The sequence below is a fragment of the Paroedura picta genome, chromosome 10, assembly GCF_049243985.1.
Source record: "Paroedura picta isolate Pp20150507F chromosome 10, Ppicta_v3.0, whole genome shotgun sequence".
In the NCBI taxonomy this organism is placed as follows: domain Eukaryota; kingdom Metazoa; phylum Chordata; class Lepidosauria; order Squamata; family Gekkonidae; genus Paroedura; species Paroedura picta.
The window spans coordinates 47660645-47684024 of record NC_135378.1 but is presented as its reverse complement, the minus strand read 5'-3'; the positions used below and the strand labels follow the sequence as shown (position 1 = coordinate 47684024).

The window sequence follows — 23380 nt, the reverse complement described above, 5'->3', positions numbered from 1 at the left end:
ACCAAAGGCTTAGCGGAAGAGCTCCCATTTTACAGACCCTGTGGAACTGTTGGAGCTCCAACAGGGCCCTGATCTCACTTGGGAGCTCATCCCACCAAGCCAGAGCCAAGATCGAAAAGGTCGTAGCCCTGGTTGAGGCCAGACTTGTCTGGGGCCAGAGATCACCAGCCTGTAGGCATTGGCTAAGCGTAAAGCCCTTCAGGGGACAGATGGTCCTTTAACCATGTTGCCTCTTGTGTAGTCAAGCTGCAGTATTAACTTCTTATCAGTCCAGTCCAGCAGGGCAAATAAATGTTCAGTTGACTGCTTGAACTATGGCTTGCTTGGCGCAGATGTAACATTGAAAGCATCGTTGAAAACTCTCTTCAAATAATTGCTTCATACCCTGGTTTATGGTCTGTCAGTCAGATGTAACACTGATCCAGTGTTCTGTGTGTGAGGGAGGGATATCTCACTCTAATTATATCCAGATCTATCTGATTCTTTTTTCTTTTACTCAAATGCCTTGCCTTGAAAAGTAGGTGCTGTTATGCTCCATTATAGCTTTTGTCCTTACCATAAGCAATTAAAATCAAAAAGTAACCATTTACAGGACCTCTTTTATTTTGAATTCTTATCTCAATATTGAAGGTTTATTGCGGAAATCTTCAGATTGATTTAAATGATTCTGTTCCTTGTGCAGGTTATACTTTGGCTCCCAGTGGTACAGTGGATAACTTTTCAGACTCTGGCCACAGTGAAATTTCTTCCAGATCTAGCATTGTCAGCAATTCTTCATTTGACTCTATGCCAGTTTCAGTACATGATGAAAGGAGGCAGAGGCATTCTGTCAGCATTGTGGAGACTAACCTTGGAGTGGGAAGGATTGACAGAAGAGCCATGCTTGAACCAGATCAGTACAGCCTAGGGTAGGAATTACTTGCCTGCTTTTTACATTTATTAGGTATACATGTTCTAGGACTTCATTTTTTCCTTCTTCCTTTTGAGAGCAGGCTTCATTTGGGTTTTGTGGCATGAGTCATGTGCTTCTCGGTGAGTCATTAGTGAAGCTTACCTTTCGGTAAAAAGTGAAAACACTACATTCCTGAACTCCTGTGACTATAGCATGGCCGTAATATACTTTTATCATGATTCTATTAATTATGTTTGTTGTAGCATTCACATTTAATTTACTAACAAGCAGCCCACCTAATTCAAGTTGGGAGCTGTTAAAAGAATAATTAAGAAGGCATCTGCTGGATGCTAAGAATTTTTATTTTATTTATTGGTTAAATTTATAGCCCACCTTCTTCCTAGGACTCAAATTAGGTTGCATATAAAAATATTCCCATGAAACTCAAACCCAAAAACAGCATTAGTCCAAAAATACTGAGACGTAAAAATCCCTTCTACCTCCCACAGTCATCTAACAAGGGTGAACTAAATATTATAGCGGAGAATGAGGGCGGCCCGTTGATCTTGCTAACCCAGCCTCAACCATAGACGTGGTGGAAGACCTCCATTTGACAGTTCCGTCAAGGCCTTCAGCTCTCCTGGGAGCTCATTCCACCAGGCTGGGGCCAGGTGTGTATCTCTGGAGCCAGGAATCACTAACAGATTAGTACCCACAGAGTGCCCTGCACAGGGCATAAGCTGACAAGCAGCCCCTCAGACTGGGCCCGAGCTGCGGATGACCTTAAAGGTCAAAACCAGAATCTTGAACTTGATCCAGGCCAGAACTGTACCAGCTGGAGTTTCTGGGTCAAGGACAGGGGCAGGCCAATTTATACTTAACATATGACTCATTTCTAGTCAAGTTCCTGCCAGCAGTCCCTTTCCCAAGATTTCTAAATTGAGGTGGGCAGCTGAGGCAGTTGTGCCTTTGGCTTTAGGTCTGAGCACTGCCTATCCATGCATGGTAGCATTCGGCATATTAGAAAGCACGGAAAATGCAAGGGAAGTCTTGTTCTACTAAGACAGTGAAGCTTGTTTAGTTCTTTTCCATGCAATGTAGGTGGTAACAGCATATTCCCAAGATTCTTAGATTCAGAATTTTTCTCTTTGTAATGTCTGAAAGGAATTTTGATATGATGCTTCATTTGTTTAACAGCACATTAGAAGTCTGCTCAGCAGTTACTCCCTTTTTTTCTTGGGTGGTGGCACCAATCTATTAACAGAAAGCTGCTCTGTACTTGAAATTGAACAAGCTACTTTGTAAATACGTTGTGTATGGGCAGGAATGCTATGCCTTTTCCATGCATTAACTGGGAGGGTGGATATAGTAGATTAAAAAATGCCTTCCATTTGTAGTCAAGTAATGAATATTGCACAGTTCCTTTCATATGCAGGATGCCAGTGGCTATACCGTGCATCATAACTCCTTTCATTGCTGTGTCTTTTAGCTCCTATGCACCATTGACAGAGAACAGAGGCTTGTATGCTGGGGCAACTATGCTTTCTTCTCCCAGTACAGAGGAGCTGTCACAGGATCAGGGAGATCGAGCATCACTGGATGCAGCAGATAGCGGACGTGGCAGTTGGACTTCTTGCTCAAGTGGTTCTCATGACAACATACAGACAATACAACACCAGCGAAGTTGGGAGACTCTTCCTTTTGGACATGCTCATTTCGATAGTTCAGGCGATGGGGCAGGACTGTGGGCCTCAGGCAGCCACATGGACCCGATGATGTTCTCCGATCATGGCACAAAGTATGGCAGGCAGAGTCAAGGTAGGGAGGGCCTTGATCAAGCACAGTCCAGAGCAAGCTGGGCATCCTCCACAGGCTACTGGGGAGAGGACTCTGAAGGTGATACAGGCACCATAAAACGGCGGGGTGGGAAGGATGTATCAATTGAAGCTGAAACCAGTAGCATAACATCTATAACAGCAGAGGATTCAAAGCCAGTCCCCATGCCAGCTCATATAGCTCTGACAACAAGTAATGCAAAGGGTCTTATTGGTAAGTTTAACTTTGTTTACCACCAAGTATCCTACATATTTGTTGTAAATCTGAATTACTTTACAAATATTTTTCTTTTACTCTTTTTTTTAAAAAAAAGCAAAACAAATCATACCCATATGTCACGTTTTGCTTTTTTCAGTAAAGTTTTTTGTCCTGTGAAAAGTGATGGGTTCTATTGTAAATATTTTTGTTAAGAAGCTTCTTGACCACATCATGGATCACACACCTCAGTTAATACCAGCACTATTTTTATTCCAACATATTTATATGCTTAGGTCAGCTTTTTTTTTTTTTTTGCCCTTAAAAAAAATGTGCTCCTATTTTTGTTTTCTGTCAGCAATGCCAATAGATTGTTTAGAAATCCTCTTACCAGAGAGAATTGCAAATTATTTTTCACAAGTTTCTTTTCCACTGTAATGACTAGTATAGATGTGGATATGTATGAGGTGATCTAATGGTTTGGAGTGCCCTTAACTACAGGATATGTTAAATCATTTTAGAATACTAATGATTTCTTTAGTTACATTGCATTTTTCCAGATTTTTTTTTAACTTCATATATACTAGTTAATAAATAAGCAGTTAAAAAAGGTAAAGGTATCCCCTGTGCAAGCACCAGGTCATGTCTGACCCTTGGCGTGACGCCCTCTAGCGTTTTCATGTCAGACTCAATACGGGGTGGTTTGCCAGTGCCTTCCCCAGTCAGTACCGTTTACCCCCCAGCAAGCTGGGTACTCATTTTACCAACCTCGGAAGGATGGAAGGCTGAGTCAACTCATGGGCACTCCGGGGTCATTCTCAGCAGCCATCAATAATATGCATGAACCAAAATTATGTCAGTTATCTCAATCAGAGTAATTTTGATTACTTCACTCACTACCTCCTCAAAGGGAAGAAAAAGGCAAAAAACAACCCATTGCATAAATCTAGAGAGGCTTTTAGTTTATATGTATATATATATTTCTTTTTGGACTGATAATTTGAGAGGTCCAAAAGGTATGTATGAAGAATGTTTATATACTTGCATATTGTTTTTGTACCCAGTTTCAGTCACCCTTTTTCAGAAGCTCAGACACACTGCTTGCAAAAGGCAGTCCCAGACAATTTATGGTCTGAAATGGCACATCTTGAAAGTAGGCCATTGCGTAGCCAACTGAATTCAATGACATGAAGTTATAAAGCCATATTAGATTAAGAGCAAGATATGCATTCAGTTAAGCTGAGCTGAAAAAATACCTTACTGGTACCTTACCGGTATTTTTCAGGTATTAATTAAACCAAATGTGTTTGGGTCTTTTTGTTTTGTTTTGCTATTTTCAGCTATCCTAAATGGTCATGCCCAAAAAATATTTGGGAGTTTTCGGTGCTGACAGATACCCGCAGTTGGTCCCATTAAATGCGTTTTGAACAAACCCTCAGCTTGGAGAAAACATTTAATGGTATTGCAAGCCCTTTAAAATGCATTTGAAGTTATGCTGCCACCATGGCTTGCAAATTCTCTCCCAGAGCTCCAGACTCCCTCAGCCCATTAAAAATAATGGTCATCTTAGTCTATAATGGAGATTTAAAAATTTGGCATTCCCAAATATTTACTGAACCCCAACACCATACCAGTATTGAGATTCAGGAATATTGGGAAATACCGGAACCCGAAAAATGCTTTTGGTTTGGAGTTTTTTGCTCATCCATATATTACAATGCTTCTTCATAGGTTGCATGACAGTGCTTATCCAATCAGATTTAGTAATATAGTTTCATATAGCCAAATGATAGTGAGGACCATGCTTTCTACATTATGAGTAATCAAACATTCCTGTCTCATTTTGCAGATCCTCTATGAAATATTACAGTTATATTCACAGATATTTATTTTTTTTGCACGAAGCATTCCCTCCCCCAAAATCTATGGGCTTTCCTAATAGTTTACATTTGTTGTATTTTTGTATGTGAATAGCCCTAGGCAATCTGATTGGAAAGACAATATAAACCATTTTTAAAGTAAATGTATAACTCTGCAAAAGGAATTAATGAAAACCAGGGAACTCAAGGAACAGATATGCTTAAATTTCAATCATACTTTTTGATTATATTGCTTTTATTGAGCCCGTACTTGAAGAGTAGATATAATAGAAATGAGATAAAATTATCATAACATGAAATCAAGAGTTTAGCAATATACACCTGTAATACTTCTGTATATGTAGTTTGAATATAATCTGTTCTATAAAGTATTTCAGTATGCAAGCTGAGTTAGTGCTATTTGCATTTTCTTCTGTTTTCCCCCCTAAAACATGAAGGCAAAGTCATACGTTGCACATTTTTTTATCAGCTGTGTTCTTTAGATATCTAAAGGATTCTTGTTGTCATCCTCTGCATGCATAATTTTAAACCTTTCACTAGCTGGTTTTTCTAATTGTCTCATAACTTACCATATGCATATAGTCACAAGCCAACCAGAACTATACACTTCTAGATCCCATTGATTTGGTTATGAGAACTTCAAATACATATCCAATTCTTTCTTTGAAATTAGTGACATGTACCTGTTCTAAATTTTGGCTGGATTGTATCCATACTTTGTTATTATATGCCACACTGTTATAAAGTCTTAACTTTATTTGAAGCACATCAGAGTTACTTGAATGATGTTAATATAGCCAAAATCCATGGATTCTTAGTGTTTGTGACAAATATGTGTAAATGATCACCATTGCTGATGTTCTACTGTTTTACTGCAGCTCGAAAAGAGGGCCGCTATCGTGAACCTCCACCAACCCCACCTGGTTATGTAGGAATACCTATTGCTGACTTTACAGAAGGAGTTTCTCACTTGGCCCGAAAACCTCCAGATTACAACGTTGCACTTCAGAGGTCTAGGATGGTGGCACGGTCGAGTGAAGCCTCTGGGACTTCGACTTCACAACAGCAATCACAGGGTCATTCATCTAGCAGACCTGTTAACAAACCTCAGTGGCACAAACCAAATGAGTCAGACCCACCACATCTTGCTCACTATCAGCCTCAAGGGTTTTCCACAGAGGAGGATGGTAAAAAGTTTATCACATTTTCAGAATGATACGTAAGAGATTCATTTCCAAAGGGCTTTTTGTATCCAGAAGAGTTTTCACATATCTCAAAAAGTGGCTCTGAGCTCAGATGTATTTCTGTTTTGCTGCTTAATGATTTTCTTGTGAAATAACAGCAGTTAAGATGAGCTGTTAAGATGAGCTGTTCTTGTGGCAAAAACTCTTTGTTTGCAGCCCTGACTTAATGCTGAAATATATCATGCCAAGAAAACAGAAGTTAGTTCTATCCAGCTGTACCTGAAAGTCTCAGGGACCTGTTAGCAACCTCTGAAAGATGTGATAGCTTTCTGTAAGGGCTGAAAGCTCATACCTCATTTTCTTTCTTGTTTGATATGGCATCTAGCTTTGTTTTTAGATGGTCCTTCCCCAGGCATAATTTGTAAGATGTGTATTTATGGTGTAAAAGCCGAGAGAGGTCTCTGTTTTATGCCTAAACCATTATAAAGTCAGTACTGTCTCTGAGACATCTGCAGAGCTCCCAGGGCAAATACCGAACAGATTCAAGTATAGTGAGATTTAATGTTTGTGACAAGTATAAAGTAGGATTTTATTGAATGAATGTAAAGAAAGGGGGAATCACATTGGCTTTAATTAAAGTACAGGGGACAACGCCTCTTTTAACAAGTATTTATGTTACTTGAAGGAAAAGGTTGGGGGAAATACTTTTAAAAAGCTTCTTCATTTAATGGAATTCCAAATGAGAATAGATTTGGGTAAATTAGCTACTTATTTTCAAAGAGCCTGAAATGTATTTCCCTCCTGTCCTATTATGTTTGCAGAAGAAGAACAAGTTTCTGCCGTTTAAGAACTGGGGCTTTCTGGATCCCGGGTGAGCTAACATAAAGGAGAGCACAAGACGACGCCCCCAGTACAGGAGCCTTGGAACTCTAGTGAAAGGATGGTGGACCTGTTTGCCTCCTTCCCTGCCTTAAAGCAGCATGGGGCTTCTTCTCCCCCTTCTTCCCACCCCCCACCCCCTTATTCCCCTTGCATGTGAAATACTGTGAAGAAATTGCCCTGGCACTTTTCAAACTGTGTTGCTTGAAATGCACAGTGCAGCATTCTCCCATCTCCCACTGTCGCTGTCTGCCACATCACACAGTATCATTCCAAATTCCAAGGTCAGCGCATCATGACTGCACTCCCCTGAAGCCTGGAAGCATTTTAAAAATTCTTCCTTGGATCTTAATCACAATTGTAGCACTTCATCCTTTTGGGATAATGAGATCAACCAGTTGACAAGCTACATTTGGCCTTTTACCTACTAAGAGATACATGCTGAAATTCTTCAAGTACGCAGTGCTTGTTCACTTGTTTACATTGCCTTTGTTGCTACTCTGTATGTTGTGTTCAGAGGGGAAAAGTTACATCTGCATAATTACAGTATTATTTTGTACTTTTAAGAAGGGTTGCCAGCCTGGACTACTTTTTAAAAAAAGAATATATATATATATATGTATGTATGTAGTGTGTGGCTAAGCAAAGATGGCATAGTTTATAGGGAGGATACAGCCTTTCATTTACCTTGAGCTTCACTCAAAGCACAGCTGACAAATTTTAGCATTGCTGGTGTTTCTTATTTGCATCTATAATAACAGGGGGCTGTTGAGTTTTGCAAGTAAACAGTGGAGAAAGAGGATGTTTTGGGTCCCTTTCCTGTGCCTTGAGGAAGACAGGATGGTGAGCAAAAACATTTGTCTCATTCAGATGACAAATGGCAAACTTACCTTTCAAATAAACTATCTTTCCCTTTTTACTGTCCCCCTGCAAACATGATTCTCACATAGAATTTACCTGGAAAACACTACTGCTAAGGTAATTTGGATGCTAATGCCAGCTCTTAATCCTGATCTAACCATCTCCTTCTTATTGGTTTAGCATGGGGAAATAAAGATGCCATTAAATAAAGAGAAATAATCAGTATAGCTCAACCAGCCTTTGTCCCATGGAAATATTTACAATGGTTTATGGTTTTTAAGGAACACTGCATGTGTAGAGAAGGCCAATGGATAGCAATCATCTGCTCACAGCTGCTATTAGTCCTTGAGTGACTGAATGACACTCCCCTCCCCCCTTCTATTTTTGTGTTGGTTTTGCACAGACTCCGGAAAAGTGAAGGCTGCCAATCCAAGTAGTACTCAGATGTGAGGAACTGCTGGTCTTGGATTTTTTTCATTGAACTCAGCTGATCATATTGATCAGTAGATAAACGTAAATAGCTTCAACTTTTAAAGATCAAATTGCAGTGTTTTTTCACTGTATTGAACAATGTCAGTGCTTTATTTAATTATTCTCTTTCTCCTGTAATCATTGCTTTTTGTCTATTTGCTTATATATCACATTGTCAATTATGCATTTGTAATTTTACATGTAATATGCATTTGCCAGTTTCATGATATAGTCTATGGACCTCATGTGCATATAGCAAGACAGAAGAAACCTAGCTCTATCACAAGTTGCACAAATGTTATATAGGCATTTAAGTAATTGTAGACCATAGGACTGCTAATCTCAGTTCACTCTGTGATGTCAAGTGCAGAATGTACGACTAACTGGTGATTTCCTCATACTTTTGATACTACTTGTACCTGTATGTCTTTTAGAAAGACATTGGTGGAGTCTGTATCCCTTTTGTATTTTTAATACAATAATTGTACATATTGGTTATATATTTTTGTTGAAAATGGTAGAAATGTACTATGTTTATGCTTCTATCCAGTTTGTATGAAGCTGGAATATAAATAAATATAACATTAATGATCCTTGTGTTGTATTTGTGCAATCTGACATGTTTGGTATGACATTTGGGTTAAATTGGGTATTCATGTACATGTGACAGCCAAATGTGTACAATTCAGCTTCACATGTTGGTCCAAATGCTGCTACTGGAGGCTTGTCTATCAATAGCATAGATTAGCATGCAATAGCTACTAGGAATAGGCATCACTGATTCATTTCAGGGTGTGGGTGTTCCCAAATGGAAGCAGAAGCCACAAAATGAACTAGACAGTTTGGGCAGACCCATTTTGCTTTCTCCCCACTTAGAAGCAAGGGGAAGCAAAAGCGAACACACAGCAGACAGGCACACATGCTCTGCTGTGAGGCTGAATGGCTGCCAGCCATTTAAAACCCACTGCTTCATTCCCCTCTGTTTGAAAAGGGGGAAGCAAAGTGGAGATTTTAAATGGCTACCAACCCACCTCACAGCTGATGGGCAGACATGGCAAAGTGGGAAGTTCAAAGGGTTGGCAGCCATTTTAGCAATCCATTTAGCAGAATTAGTCACTGACATGGCTTGCACCCATTTTACCCATGTCAATCACTTAAAACCTGTTTTGTTTTCCTCCATTTCTTAGGGAGGAAGCAAAACAGAGGGTTTAAACAGCCCTGAACCCAACTGGACAAATGTCTGTGAAGTGTTTGGGGGAGGTGCCTCCTCTCAACGTGGGTTCTAGGAGGCACGAACAGGCCAAATTCATGATGAACTTCAGGTTGTGAACCAGTGCATGCTCATTCCTAGTTACACCACCAGCAAATCTTGGTATTCAGAGAAATGCTACCAACTCTTAAGATTTGTAAAGCCCAGATCATACTGATAGATAAGTTCATGTTAATTAAGTTAACTCAACTGTTTGACACTATACTTGGTATAAAAGTAACTGGAGAAGAAAGCAGACTTGAGAAGCCTTTTTTCTCTTTGGTGTTTTTGCCTTTCTTTAAGGTATCCGTGAAGGAATAGACTCACCACTTTCCCCTGTTCCTTCTGGTTGACGAGGGTCAGAAGAACCCTACAACCATTCCATACCTTGCCCTCACCCCCCTGGTGTGCCAAAAATAAACTGGATACCACCTGCTGCCAACAATGATTCAGTGTTACCTGCTAGTCATATGTCTGACACTCTGTGTTACTGTTCACTGAGCTGAGCCTGAGGCCAGGGTAGGCCCCCATCTCCCTACAGCCTATCATGCTCCAGGCTAAACTTTCTCAACTTTGTTTACATTGATAAATCCCTGAGACATTCTTCAGACTTCAAGAAACTCCAGAGGTGGTGTGGTCATGCAGAATATGGTTGGAAGCAAAGCTGTATACACACCCAACTAGGGCCCCTCTCCAGGTCCCTCACTGGCCATTCTGGGAGGGGTGGCTGGGGCGACATGACCATATATGGTCATATCGCGATAAATGTTTAACAAATTTTTAAAATATATTAAAAATTAACTCCTACCCATTTGGGAAACCCTCCCATGGCTGTCAGGAAACCCCAGGGTTGAGAAAGCATGCTCTACGGGTAGCAAACTTCCCCAGTGCCCCTCCCTGTTACAGCATTTCAGATTGTGGGACCAAATAGGCATGATGTTTTCTCCAGAGATCACAATTAAAACATTCAAAATACAAGAAAGTTTAATAAATACAAATATTACCCATGTTCAAGCATTTCAAACTGAGCAAGGGAACAAAGAAAAACAAGCATAGTTATTTTCCTACATTCTGAGCTTATTTTAAAGGATGTTTGATTAGGAGAGGTTAGCTTTATTTGAAGGTACAATATGCTAAAGGTCATCATTGCCTTAATTTTCATGGCTGGTACTTTGTTGTCTCCTGCTGCATGGACACTGGACTTTGTGAGTAAAAATGAAGCTGTTTTGTCCATAAGGTCTTCAAGACAATAGGGTGTTTGAACAGAAAAAGACAGCAATATAAGAAAGAGTTATTGCTGTTGAATACTCATTAAAAACAAGTGATGTTTAATTACAGCTGTTATATGATTGCATATTTGAGAAATCCAAGGTTTTGGTTTTTGTTAGCTCTTGTATGCCGGAATTATTATGCTGAAATATCTCTGGTTACATCATGGAAGAAGTTCAATCTTATAAATATCTGGGAATTGCATCCCGACATTCACTCTCTGACATCTCTATGCTAAAGAGATATCTATGAAAGCCAGGAGTACAGCTGCAATTTTGAGGATTCTTTTTTTCACCAATGGTGCTCAATTTGTCCCTGCATCTTTGGATGCATTTCAGGCAGAAATAATCTCACTGTTTTTTTATGCTATTCTGGTGTGGATTGATAGCCCGGCAAATTTCCATTTACTGGTGGTGACAGATGCATCTGTGGTTATGGTTTTCCTGTCCCAGGAGTGGCAACTCAAGATTTGGCCTATGGTACAGAAGATCGAACAGAATCTTAAGAAAGCATCCTGACATTGGCGAGTATCCTTGGCATATGGTGTCCTGCCATGATGTTTGTGTTTCAACTTTGTGGCTTCTGTGCAGGCACACATGGGACTACATGGGACTATATGATTGCAGGTGAGCCACAGTGAGGAGCTTCCAAGCTTTTCTGAAGAAGCTCTCTCCTCCCCCTGTCTAGAGAAGCCCTTTTTCCAGCTCAATGTATCCTGTGACAGACGCAGGGAGAGCACTCCTTCCCTCAGTTCTCTTCTTGAAGTGCAGAGTGAAAGGGTAAACACATTTCCTGTTCCGCCTCCTTCCCACCCATCCATAGGACCTCCATCTTGGAGGTTTTGAGTTTCAGCCAATTCTGCTCAAGCCATCCAGCCACTGCTTTGAAATATCTGGCGAATGGTTCGGGGGGGGGGGAATCTAGGCGGCCATCCATGAGGAGATAGAGCTGGGTGTCATCAGCATATTCATGACGGCCCAGCCCAAAACTCCAGAGCAGCTGGGCCAGAGGGCACATGAAGATGTTAAAAAGAGTGGGGGAGAGCACCGCCTCCTGCGGAACTCCATAAGGGAGCCTACAGGATCGTGAAAACTCATCCCCTACTGCTACCCTCTGTGACCGGTTATGGAGAAAGGAGTATAGCCAACTAAAGGCTGTACCCCGTATTCCCATCCTGGCCAGGCAGTGAGCCAACTACTCGTGGTTGACCACATCAAATGCGGCTGACAGATCTAACATAATGAGGATGGTTGACCCGCCCCTATCCAGCTGGTACAGGAGGTCATCCAACAAGGCGACTAACATAGTCTCTACCCTGTGGCCAGGACGGAAGCCTGACTGGTATGGATCAAGTGCTCTTCTTTAAAAAATTATGTCCAACAGATAACAATGAGTCAAACACATACAGAGACTTTAAGTAATAGGGCCTTCTCAACTGATGCTTTGCTCATAGGCTGGGGTGCCCATTGCCAAGGGTTGAAGGTGAGAGGGATGTGGCCTAATAAAGAATCCATCCTCAACATTAGCCAGTTGGTACTGAGATCCACCAAACTTGCTCTTACTTCATTTACAGAGATTATCAGAGTAAGGCATGTTTTGATAGTAAGAGTCCATGTCACCGCAAAGTTCTACCTGAGCAAGCAGCGAGGCACAAGATCTTTGCAGAGAAGTCACACTCATTTGGCACTGGACAATAAGACACAGAGTGCAGTTGACAGCTGTTCATGTAGAGGGTCAAAGTGACACTGTACCAGACAGCCTGAGCAGGAACACAAGCACAGACCAAGAGCAGTCCATATCAAACTTCTATCTGGCCCCAACCTTCAAGTAAAAGGGAATTTCTGAGGTAAATTTCTGAGGAGAGTCAATTTGGTGTAATGGTTAGGAGTGAGGACTTCTAATTTGGCATACTGGGTTTGATTCCACACTCCACTACATTCAGCCAGCTGGGTGACCTTGGGCTCCCCACGGCACTGATAAAACTATTTTGACTGAGCAGTGATATCACGGCTCTCTCAGCTTCACCCACCTCACAGGGTGTCTTGTGGGGAGAGGAAAGGGAAGGCGACTGTAAGCCACTTTGAGCCTCCTTTGGGTAGAGAAAAGCGGCATATTAAAACCAATTCTTCTTCTAAATTTATTGGCACCTGTAGACAACAGGAAATGCAGTCTATTCAGCTCCAGAGCAGCCAGGGGTCTGAGGGATCTATGGGGGATGCCTTCCAGTGGTGCTGGTATTGCCACCTATTTTATGCTCTCCCTCTTGAGGAAATCCTCCATAAGAATATTCCCATGATAAAAGTGGACTGATTGTCATGCATTCTCCTTTCTCCCTTCTGGCCCAAAAGGACATGGTTCCCCACATTGTGAAAACTAGCCAGAGGGAGGCACATACAATACCTCCAGATGAAGAGCTCCTACATATAGGCCCTGTTACCATCTGCGGGGTACTGTCTCTGTACCTGACAGCATGGCTAATCCTACAGTAGGGAAATTTGTGAATAAAGTGGAAGAGGGGAGATAACTGCCTTGTGCAAGCCTGCAACGAGGCGGTTATAATTATAAATGGAAGAGATTTGTGCACTGGAATGAGGAAGATGGCCTTGACCCTCAATCATGTAGTTTGAGGATCATATTTGATTACCTGATAGAATTGCGGGAGAATGATCCAGCCGTCTCATCTATAGAAGTCCACCTGGCTACCAGCTCAGCATTTCATGGCTGAGTTAATGGGCAGTTGGTTTTCACTGACCCACAGTCCAAAAGGTTTCTTAAAGACTTGTCTAATATGTTCTGACCTATTGTACTCCCTGCGCCTCAGTGGAGTTTGTCTTTAGTTCTTTCGTGGTTGATGTATAAACCCTGTGAACCCCTGGCCAGCATGGATTTGTCTTTTCTTTTATAAGCCTGTCTTTTTAGTAATGTTTACTTCGGCTAGAATTTACCCATTCTATTATCCCAGCTCATAGAATCTTTGTTTTGCATATAATATTTTTATGGATTTTCCCCATGCCCATCAATTTTAGCTTCCTTTCTCTAGGGATGCTTTGTAGTGTGTTTCATTCTTCAGGTTGTTCAGCACCAGGATAATGTGTGGTTTAAATCTGATGTTCAGCTGAACATGCACTGAATATAACATGAGTATTCGACTTGTATATAAAGTAAAATCAAGTGTACTCTTTACACTGACTGCAGAATTCCTTAGTGTATCATGAGGATGAAGCTACAGTTTTTTTCTTGTTGCCATTATCAATAAAAGATGATATAAGTATACATCCTATACAAGCATTACTAGTCACCTTACTTTATTTCTTTGCTTCTGTTGCTTTGGCAGTTTATTTTTGCACACAGCAAATGGCCTCACAGACACCTACTGGCAATGTGCAATTCTGCAAAAAACAATGTGATACACATGCTATCAATGCACAGTTGGAAGGAAAAATAGTTAGGAAATCCCTGATACTGAGGATTTAAACAAACACTCAGCTTACAGGCCTGAATGGGATGGAATGGTTGAACCAGAGTTATGTAATATATACATTTTTCTACAGTTTATGCCTATAGAGTAGCAGCAGACTAAAGGAGCTGATACAGGGGGAAAAACAAGTTGTTTTTATGAGATACTGTTAAGAATGGGTCAGAACTGCTATTTTTATACCACTGAGTTATGTGTAAATTGTATGCTACTGTACATAGGGTGCAGATCTAATTATTATTAGCCTGTTTCATATGCATTATATTGTAGTGCATCTTCAAAAGCCAGTCCCTGTCCCTGTGGAAATATATGTGCCTTTGTCAAGGTTAATATATACAGTTTCCATATACACGTGCACCTCTGAGGTTGTTTCCTCTAATAGACTTGAAAAGACTCTTCATTTGGTGAAGGTCACTTTCCTTCAACTATGAAATATGCTTTTTCAAATGAAATTAGTCAGTATCTAAAAACTGTGGAATTTGATGGTCTGAATCAATACATACTTTGCAGTCTGCCAAAAATGAATGGGTGTGCTTGATAGATGCTGGCCTGAGGTTTTTTGTGATGTTTAATAGCTGCAACAGCTGCTTAGTCAGGACAAAATTCTTCAGACTTCCATGTGAAATCGGATACCTTTATAGTATCTTATTCTCTCTCTCTCTCTCTCTCTCTCTCTCTCTCTCTTTGGTAGCCTAAATATTCTTTTGACCAAACACATAGGATTATCAATTGTTCTTCACCAAAGCAGTATTCCTGGGAGAAACCACCACCATGCCTCTTCATTTGGCAAGATCTCAAGTAATGTTACTGTTTCCCCACCCTTAAAATAGCTACGGTTGTTTCTGAACTCATTCAGAAGTGTTAACCTCATGTTCTCAGTAGCTGGTGAGAGCATGACAGGGTACAAATCTTTTGAAAACCAGTGCCTGTTAACCCTGGAGTTCTCTATGGTCTTTAGTCGTAGAGGTCCTTAGAGATTCCCATGCTGGATCAAACTGGTAATAGGACTTAAGTGCAAAATTTCTCCCTGAGAAAAACTGCTACGCCTCTTCATCAAAGACTTCTTATGACTCCATGGGATCCCCCCACACTTAGGCCAAAATGAGTGACAAGTGTTTGTGGAACGATAACTTGACATCTTATTCCCCTCAAAGAACATCCCTCACAATGTTTTTGATTTACTTTTATATTGAACTGAGCTGAAGAACATCCAGACTGAGCAGTTTACAGTTCATCAAGCAATTTTTGCTATCAATTGCATATTTTTGTTGAAGGAAGAAACTGTAATAAGTTTATGAATGATGTGATGCTATTGTTATTGGCAATTACTGACACACAGCATTTCTCTTTGTTTCCCACCTGGAGCCTGGCATCCCTGCACCTCCATGTGATCCAAAGCCCAAGAGTCCTCCCTTCCAAGAAGCCCTTTTCTCCAGGGGGACTGATCTCTCTTGCCTGGAAAAGACCTGCCATTCCAGAAAATCCACAGGTCCCAACTTTAGATTGGCATCCTGCAACCCCTCTGGGGCACAGTGCCACAGAGTTCTCCTCTCCCAAGCAAGCCCTTTTATCTCAAGGAGATGAGTTGCCATTGCAGAGTTCTCCCTCCAAAGCAGCCATTTTTTTGTGGGGTGCTGATCTCTATAGTATGCAGATGACGTCCAATTTCAGGAGACGTCCAGGCCAGACTTGGAGGTTGATGACCCCAGACTCAGGAATGTTGCTTGGGGTTTGGAGGCAGTGCCTCTAGAGTCCAGGGAAGGGCAGGAGCTTTTGCCATGTAACCTGCCCCCAGGAAGGCCACAATGCAGGTGTGCATCCTAGTGTAGTTTACCTGGGAGCAACGGGCTTTGCCTCTAGTAATTATATGAGTCTTATATGTATTCCCCTCCCTGGACAGCTAGCTTTAACAGTTAGGTGTAACAATCCCACATCTTTTCTCTTATACATCTTTTCTCTTTTATGGATCTTCACATCCCTGCATAGTAAATCTGTTCTGCCTTGGCAGCTCTCTTCCTTTCTCAATATCAAGAAAAAAAGAATGGGTATTCAGATGGAATGAGCAATAAATATATTTTTAGCAAGGAGGAAGAAAACTGTACCTGTACGTGCTTGCTGCTTTTCACAATCTTGCTTTCTTCTTGTGATGTGGTGTGATGTGGTGATTTAAATGTGTTAAGCTTTTGTGCTCTCTCCTATGCTCTGTTGTCCTGACAGTAAGACTGACTCAAATTTTGACAATAGCTGATGAACCATTAAAATGTTACCCTACGTTACATGGGAACTAAGCTGGCTCCAAGGTGGACAATCGCAAGGATAAGACAGGGCTTAAAAAATATGAACAAAGAATGTGGAATAATTTATTGTAGCATTATAATTTTAAAAAAATTAACTTGGAGAGAGAAAATTTAATTATAGGGAAATGCTTATATGTTGTTTTTTTTCACATGTCAGGAATTCATGTCCAGGAACTAATCTTTTTTTCCTTTTTCTTTTTTTAGTGTCTAAAGCAATTAGTAGAAATATTAGGAGCACTGAAATAGCTCCAGTGACTTAAACAGACTGCTCTACAATCTTGATAAGATAATAATGGGAAACGTGGATAAGAAAATGGGTAAACAGGTAATAATTTGTTCTTACAGAATAAAGTAATGGTTTATAAATTATATTCTGTGATGGGGCAGTTTTTCTAACAAATACATAACATAAGTTCTCAGAACTTACAGTTTGGGAGACTAGTAAAGCTTGTATAAGAGGTATACTTATATGATATTTTATTGATAATGGTAATAGGAAAAAGCTGTAGCCTATCCTCAGGTAACAATGAGAAGAAGAAGGTTCTTATATGCTGCTTTTCTCTACCCAGAGTCTCAAAGCGGCTTACAATTGCCTTCCCTTTCTTCTCCCCACAACAGACACCCTGTGAGGGAGGTGAGGCTGAGAGAGCCCCGATATTACTGCTTGGTCAGAACAGCTTTATCAATGCTGTGGCAAGCCCAAGGTCACCCAGCTGGCTGCATGCGGGGGAGTGGGGAATCAAACCCAGCTTGCCAGATTAGGTCTGCACTTCTAACAACTACACCAAGCTGGCTCTCTGTGGAAACTGCATTTCTGAGTTATTTTGGAAGAGTTCCTTTGTGAAAATAAAAAGTAAAGACTCTGAGAAAAATGAAAATTAGCACATTACAAAGGTGCAAGTCATGATAATGTAGCTATTCCCTACAAATTAGAAATCAAAACACCTGTTTTTAATTATTTACAAGTGAAATGTTTTTTGTTTGTTTTTATGATTGCACTTGAGAAGGATAAAATCCTTAACAGAAGGATTGAGAAATTGAGAAATTAACATTAGTAGATACCCCAGAGTTCTGTTCATAAATATACTCATTGTTGCTAAAATTAGAAAGGGAATAAATGTCATAAACTGAAATTCCAGAAAATACTCAGATACAATCTGGACTTAACTATGTGGCAATATGAATATATGAAGGGCTATTTTCAGTGAATTTTCAGATGTGAGAAAGCTGCTTTAAGCTCTTATGTCAGTGGTACTTGTCTCCATGGAGAATTGGAGATTATGTAAAATCCCCCATAATTTATCTAGAGAATATTAGCATTGTTCAGGGGCGGGGGTGGGGGCAGAGAGAAAAGTTGTACCACATGTGGTTGAATAAAAAAGCTCAAGCTTTTTGAAAACCAGTAACTCAAATCAATGTAGATATTTTTAAAAGAAATCTGCCTTTCAAAGCTTAGACCAGAGGAGCCAAGGGGCTGGATCTGCCATAAACATCCTTTTGCTGGGCTGGGCCATGAGGGCCATAAAATGTAATGCTACTGTCATGCCTCCCATACCTGCCTCTACCATGTGCAAACCTAGTATGCTTTTATGAATTCCTGCTCCCATCTGTGACCTTCACTCAGTGTTTGTATCCTGGGTGTCCAGGGAGTATGCAAGCATTTTGGCTTTGCCTCTTGTTTTATCCACCACATGCTGCTAAGGGAGGGAGGTGGGACATTTGGGTCAGCAGGTTAGCAGGTTCTGACTCAGTCAATTTTACAGGCCTCCTGAACATCAGTGTGCTGCACATGTGGCACCCCTTTTATGAGTGCCGGGCTTTTCTCTCTCGCCAGGGCTACAGTGCACAGTGTGTCCAGCACAGCCAGTCACTCCATTCACATGCTTACATTAGCAAGCTCATTCGGTGAACCAACCAGCTTTTCCCCACAGGCTTCTGTTCTGGGGATACCTTATCCAGGCTCTCTGCAAGTGGAAAACTGCTTGACTGGGCTTGGGGATATGGAGTCAAGGAGTTTCTGCATGCTGCACATGAACATCTTTCCAGATGCTGAGCCAGCATACACAAGAGCCCAATGTACTCTGACTGGAGGGGGGGGAGTGTGTCCCAAGGAGGCTGGCTGACCAGAGCTTGGGGCTAAACCAGCCCTCCATGCCCCTTATGATTACTTTAAGTTGGGCAATCCCGGGAGATCTGGGTGAAGACTCTGGGAAGGACCTGAGCTTTGGGAAGGAGAGACCTCAGCAGAAGGCATAATATCCTAATATAGGCCCTTCTGTTCCACATTTGAACTTGTTTTCCCCCAGAAACTCATGGGCCAGATAAAAGTCCCGGATGGGCCATTTCTCTCTTGTAGGCTGTATGTTTGATGTGTCTAGTTAGATTTATTAAACTGCAATGATTCTAAGTTTGTTTAAGGACTGGTGTTAAATTGACTGAATACTGCAGAATGATCCATGCTCAGCACTGAAAATGAACTGGTAGACCAGTAGACAGACTAGAGATGAACTGGTAGACAGACATGGGTTAAGAAAATACAGGAAAACTATTAGAACATAAAGTTAACTGCACTTAAGCACCCAAGGGAAATTAGAAGTTGGGAGATATGTTGGTATTCTGTCCTATTATGCTGAAAATGTTTTGACAATGAAGTTCATATTTATGATCATTTATAACTATGAAAATGCTGTACTGTCTTCAGGATCGTGGACAGAGGGTTGCAATAGGAGAGAAAACATCAGACCGCCGGCAACTTACTTGTGGAGTCCCACAAGGAGCGGTCCTCTCTCCTATCCTATTTAACATCTTCATGCGCCCTCTCGCACAACTGGTACGGAAGTTTGGGCTGGGTTGCCACCAATATGCAGATGACACCCAGCTCTTCCTCCTGATGGATGGCCGCCCTGACTCTCCCCCAGAAGCATTAGCCAGCAGTGACGAGATGGCTCAAGCAGAGTCGTCTGAAGCTCAATCCTTCAAAGACGGAGGTCCTGTGGCTGGGTAGGAAGGGGCCATGTGAGGAAGCGCGCCTGCCTACCCTGGATGGCGTGCAGCTCTCTACGGCTTACTCCGCCAGGAACCTAGGCGTGATTCTGGACGCCTCCCTCACAATGGAGGCCCAGATCACAAAGGTAGCGCGGCTGGCATTTTACCATCTCCGCCAAGCCAAACTACTAGCGCCCTACCTGGCCCCGGAACATCTAGCCACAGTGATCCATGCGACGGTCACCTCTAGACTGGACTTTTGTAACTCGCTCTACGCAGGCCTGCCCTCAGCCCTGACCCGGAAACTACAACTGGTTCAAAATGCAGCAGCCAGGATCCTCACAGCAACACCGTGGAGGTCTCATATCCGGCCTATTCTCCACCAGCTGCAATGGTTACCAGTTGAATTCCGGATCAGACTAAAGGTTCTGGTTATTACCTTCAAGGCCATACGCGGTCAGGGCCCAGTGTACCTGAGGGACCGCCTCCCCGCCTATGCCCCCAAAAGAGCTCTGCGCTCTACTACCACCAACCAGCTAAGGATCCCTGGCCCTAAAGAAGTCCGTCTGGTCTCGACCAGGGCCAGAGCATTCTCTGTTCTGGCCCCTACCTGGTGGAACGAGCTCCCAGAAGAGATCAGGGCCCTGACGGAGCTTAAACAGTTCCGCAGGGCCTGCAAAAAGGAGCTCCTCCACCAGGCATTTGGCTGAGACCAGACATAATCAACAGCGACCAAGGGCCCCTGCTCCCCCCCCCACCCCCCCCTCAGAATTCAATAAATAAACCACCCCCCTCAGAATCCCATCAATAAGCCCTGGACCTGTTTGTAGTACTATATTGTTATACCGTTATATTGTGCTGTTATTTTGGTTACAATTATTAGTTATCAGTTATACATGTTACAGACTGTTTTATGTATTGTTCTCTGTTATGATGTAAACCGCCCTGAGCCTCCGGGGAGGGCGGTATATAAGTATGATAAATAAATAAATAAATAAATAAAATAAATAAATATTCATTTTTAACCAAATTAATGTAAACAATGAAATGCCTATAAAGCTTTCTTCCAAGCAAACGAGACCCAAGGTGTACTTGCCCTCAAACTCCTTGGGCAGAGGGAAATCATGTTGATTATAACCACAGAATCTATGTCCTGCTGGAAAGAAAAATAACACTTCTGTAGGAACTGGGCCCCCACGGTTGGATTATTTCAGTATAACTCCAGAAAACAATTAAGTACAGCTAGATTGCAAGTTTATTTGACATTTTTATTTATTCAAAATAATATGACATGATGTCAATAAATATACATGAAAGTACACTTGCTTTGTTCTGTAAAGGAGGATGTGGCTTTTCCCTCATGACAACTTGAGTGATACCTGTCTGGAGTCCTATGGGTATAAAAGTATAAATAAACATACATAAATAAATTACAACTTATTGATAAAGGCACAACCCTGCAGTACTAGAGGATGGTGCACAAATGCAAATCTTGTTAATAGAGGCCTCTTTTAAACAGCCTTTGTATTCCATTTCAGTAATTGGTTACTAATGGATTTTTTCTGTTATATGAGAACGTTTTTGTACCCAGCTGCTAATGGATTTTATTTACCTTTTCATATTTCATACACAGTTGAGGAAAACTGCTTTTTCCCCATTTTCACCTCTTTGTTGCACTTCTGAATTGCTGTGGTGTGCTGTTTAAAATGCCCATAGCATTTCCTACAACCCCGATCCCCACCTATTTTTTCACGGCACAATCTTTCTCCAACTTTTTTTTCCTACAGTGGTACCATTTAGATGCCTCATCACCACTGTATTGGTCTAGTGCTATACTGCTTAACTTAGAACATTAAAAAAAAAGTTCATGGAAGATCACACTGTGAAAAAGAGCGTGGGGAAAAAGCCACACAGCTTGAAATGACCATAGTGCTTCAGAGTCGGCTCATTAACAGAAGGAAATTCACTGTACGAAACCCCCATCCCTGTATCGCTTTACTCAGAACCAGGCCAACAAACAACAACATCCAGTTTAGAATGGTGATGTGAAAGGGGCCCATAGTGAGTGAGTCAGACATCAAACACCACCATTAAGCCAAGCAACTAAGGAGATTCAATTCATGCCTAAATAAGGAATGTGATCAAGGTCATCTCATGGGCCAACCATATTTGCATTCCGAGTTCTTAGCATCTTAAAGGAAAAATAGGGCTAGACTGAAAATATTGATTGGGTATTTCCTGTGTAATTCACAGCAACATGTCTGCATCACTGTTTTCAGAGAAGATTTCAAGGTGTTGCAAAAGGAGGGGGAAGCTTTAAAAATAATGAGGTCAACAAACATTTTATCACTATGTGAGTATTTTGACAATAAAGCTCCAAAGCATGAGAGGAGGGGCAACAGTGAACTTGGAATTAGAGCAAACAACTTGTGGCAGTCCCTGGGCGATGATAAAGGAAAGTAGAACTCATTGCACAGAAAATCCACAGTCTTACTCTTGTTTCTAGGCACGTAGGCACACTGGGTTGGATCACCCGGATTTTTCAGTCTACATTGCTCAATTCACCTTCTTAGCACAGTCCTCATCTCATGTGGGTTTTGCCCACACAGGTCTCATGGTTCCTTCTATAGATTTTTTAACTGATCAAATGGTACCCCATTTTTACTACCAGAAATGTTGGTTGCCACCAACCCATCACCTTGAATTGGCTGTATGTGTCATTTTAATGCAGTATGTCAATAATGTTTTTAATTTCAAAGGAGCTTGCTCCAAGTAGAGGGGAAAAAATCAGTTGCATGTTCCTTATTCCCAGCCTCCAAGTGTCTTGAAACCAGTTGGTTTCTTCTTCGTTGGAAAAGGAAATAATTAGGGTATGTCTCTAACCAAAGATGACTGTAAGGACTGAACAATTCAAAGGTGTGTTCTCTGCCGTCTGTAACAAAACAAAAAATGCTTTCTATCTTGCCTTAACGCCCTTCTTTCTGCTAAGCATTCACCATGGAAATCTGGAGCTCTTTCTCCGCTTGCCAGTTGCCATAGCAATCAGCATGTGATCACAACGAGGTAGGGCCAAATTAGTCTTTGGAATAATGCCAAGGGGATGCAGTTTTTCTAAAGTGTTCTACAGGCGGCATGCCCTCTGTCTGCGAAAAGAGAATGGCTAATTAGGCTTGCTTATGGAGATCATTCCTCAAACAGCAATTGTGGGTTTGTGGGCCCCATCATGAAGACATATCATGCCTTCTGGCCTTGTATTTTCAAGCTCCGAAGGTGATCAGGAGGGCACTAATCTGAGGCACATCTCAGCATATGTAAAAAAGGAAAATCAAAGCAGCAGCTTCTTTCATTCTCTTATGATGAAAATGACTGTTTCATGCAGATGGAAGAACGAGGACACAGATGCTGAGGTGGGCAGCTCAGCTAGAGCCTGGGGCAAGCAGGAAAACTATTCCATACCTGCAAGCCCTCATTGAATTGCCTTCTGCAAAAAAGAAACCTGTAGGGAAGGCTGGGGCAGTACCTGTGGAAGCCAGCACAGGCTGGCATTATGACCTCAGAGCCAGAGAAGGCTGAGCCAGAGCCAGAAAGGAGGGGCTCAGGGCAAGCAGGGGCCTGGCTAATTGGGAAAAGTGAGGTGATGACCAGAAGGGGAAAGAAAATAAGACAGCCTGCCCCAGGAATGTCCCAAGATGCTGAAAGGAGTGGGACCAAGGGGATTGGGCAAGCATCCCAAAAGGGTGGGGCCAGTAAGGGCTTAAAAACAGGTTTATCCCAGTGGCTGGGGATGAAGGTCAGGTGTGGGTCCAGACTTCATGAGGAGCTTCTTGGGGGAGAGAGGAACAAGTCAGAACAACCCTCTCTACTTCACTTTTGGAAGGCCATACTCAAAGTGGCCATTGCTCTGGAG

General features: G+C 41.7%; 1 protein-coding gene across 10 annotated transcripts in view; it reads left to right on the top strand.

The window, feature by feature from the left end:
* The window catches only part of RAPGEF2 (Rap guanine nucleotide exchange factor 2), a 157223-nt gene extending 148432 nt beyond the window's left edge, over positions 1 to 8791 (top strand). For 7 of the 10 annotated variants that reach the window (XM_077299986.1, XM_077299987.1, XM_077299985.1 and 4 more), the window contains 4 exons: positions 683 to 908; positions 2382 to 2941; positions 5682 to 5990; positions 6809 to 8791. In XM_077299986.1, the coding sequence (XP_077156101.1) occupies positions 683 to 908; positions 2382 to 2941; positions 5682 to 5990; positions 6809 to 6834 (1121 nt within the window). In that variant the 3' untranslated portion in view covers positions 6835 to 8791. Of the gene's footprint in view, positions 1 to 682; positions 909 to 2381; positions 2942 to 5681; positions 5991 to 6808 lie in introns of those variants that run through there. The other 3 variants (XM_077299989.1, XM_077299990.1, XM_077299995.1) reach the window with 3 other exon arrangements.
* Positions 8792 to 23380: the final 14589 nt, after the last annotated feature.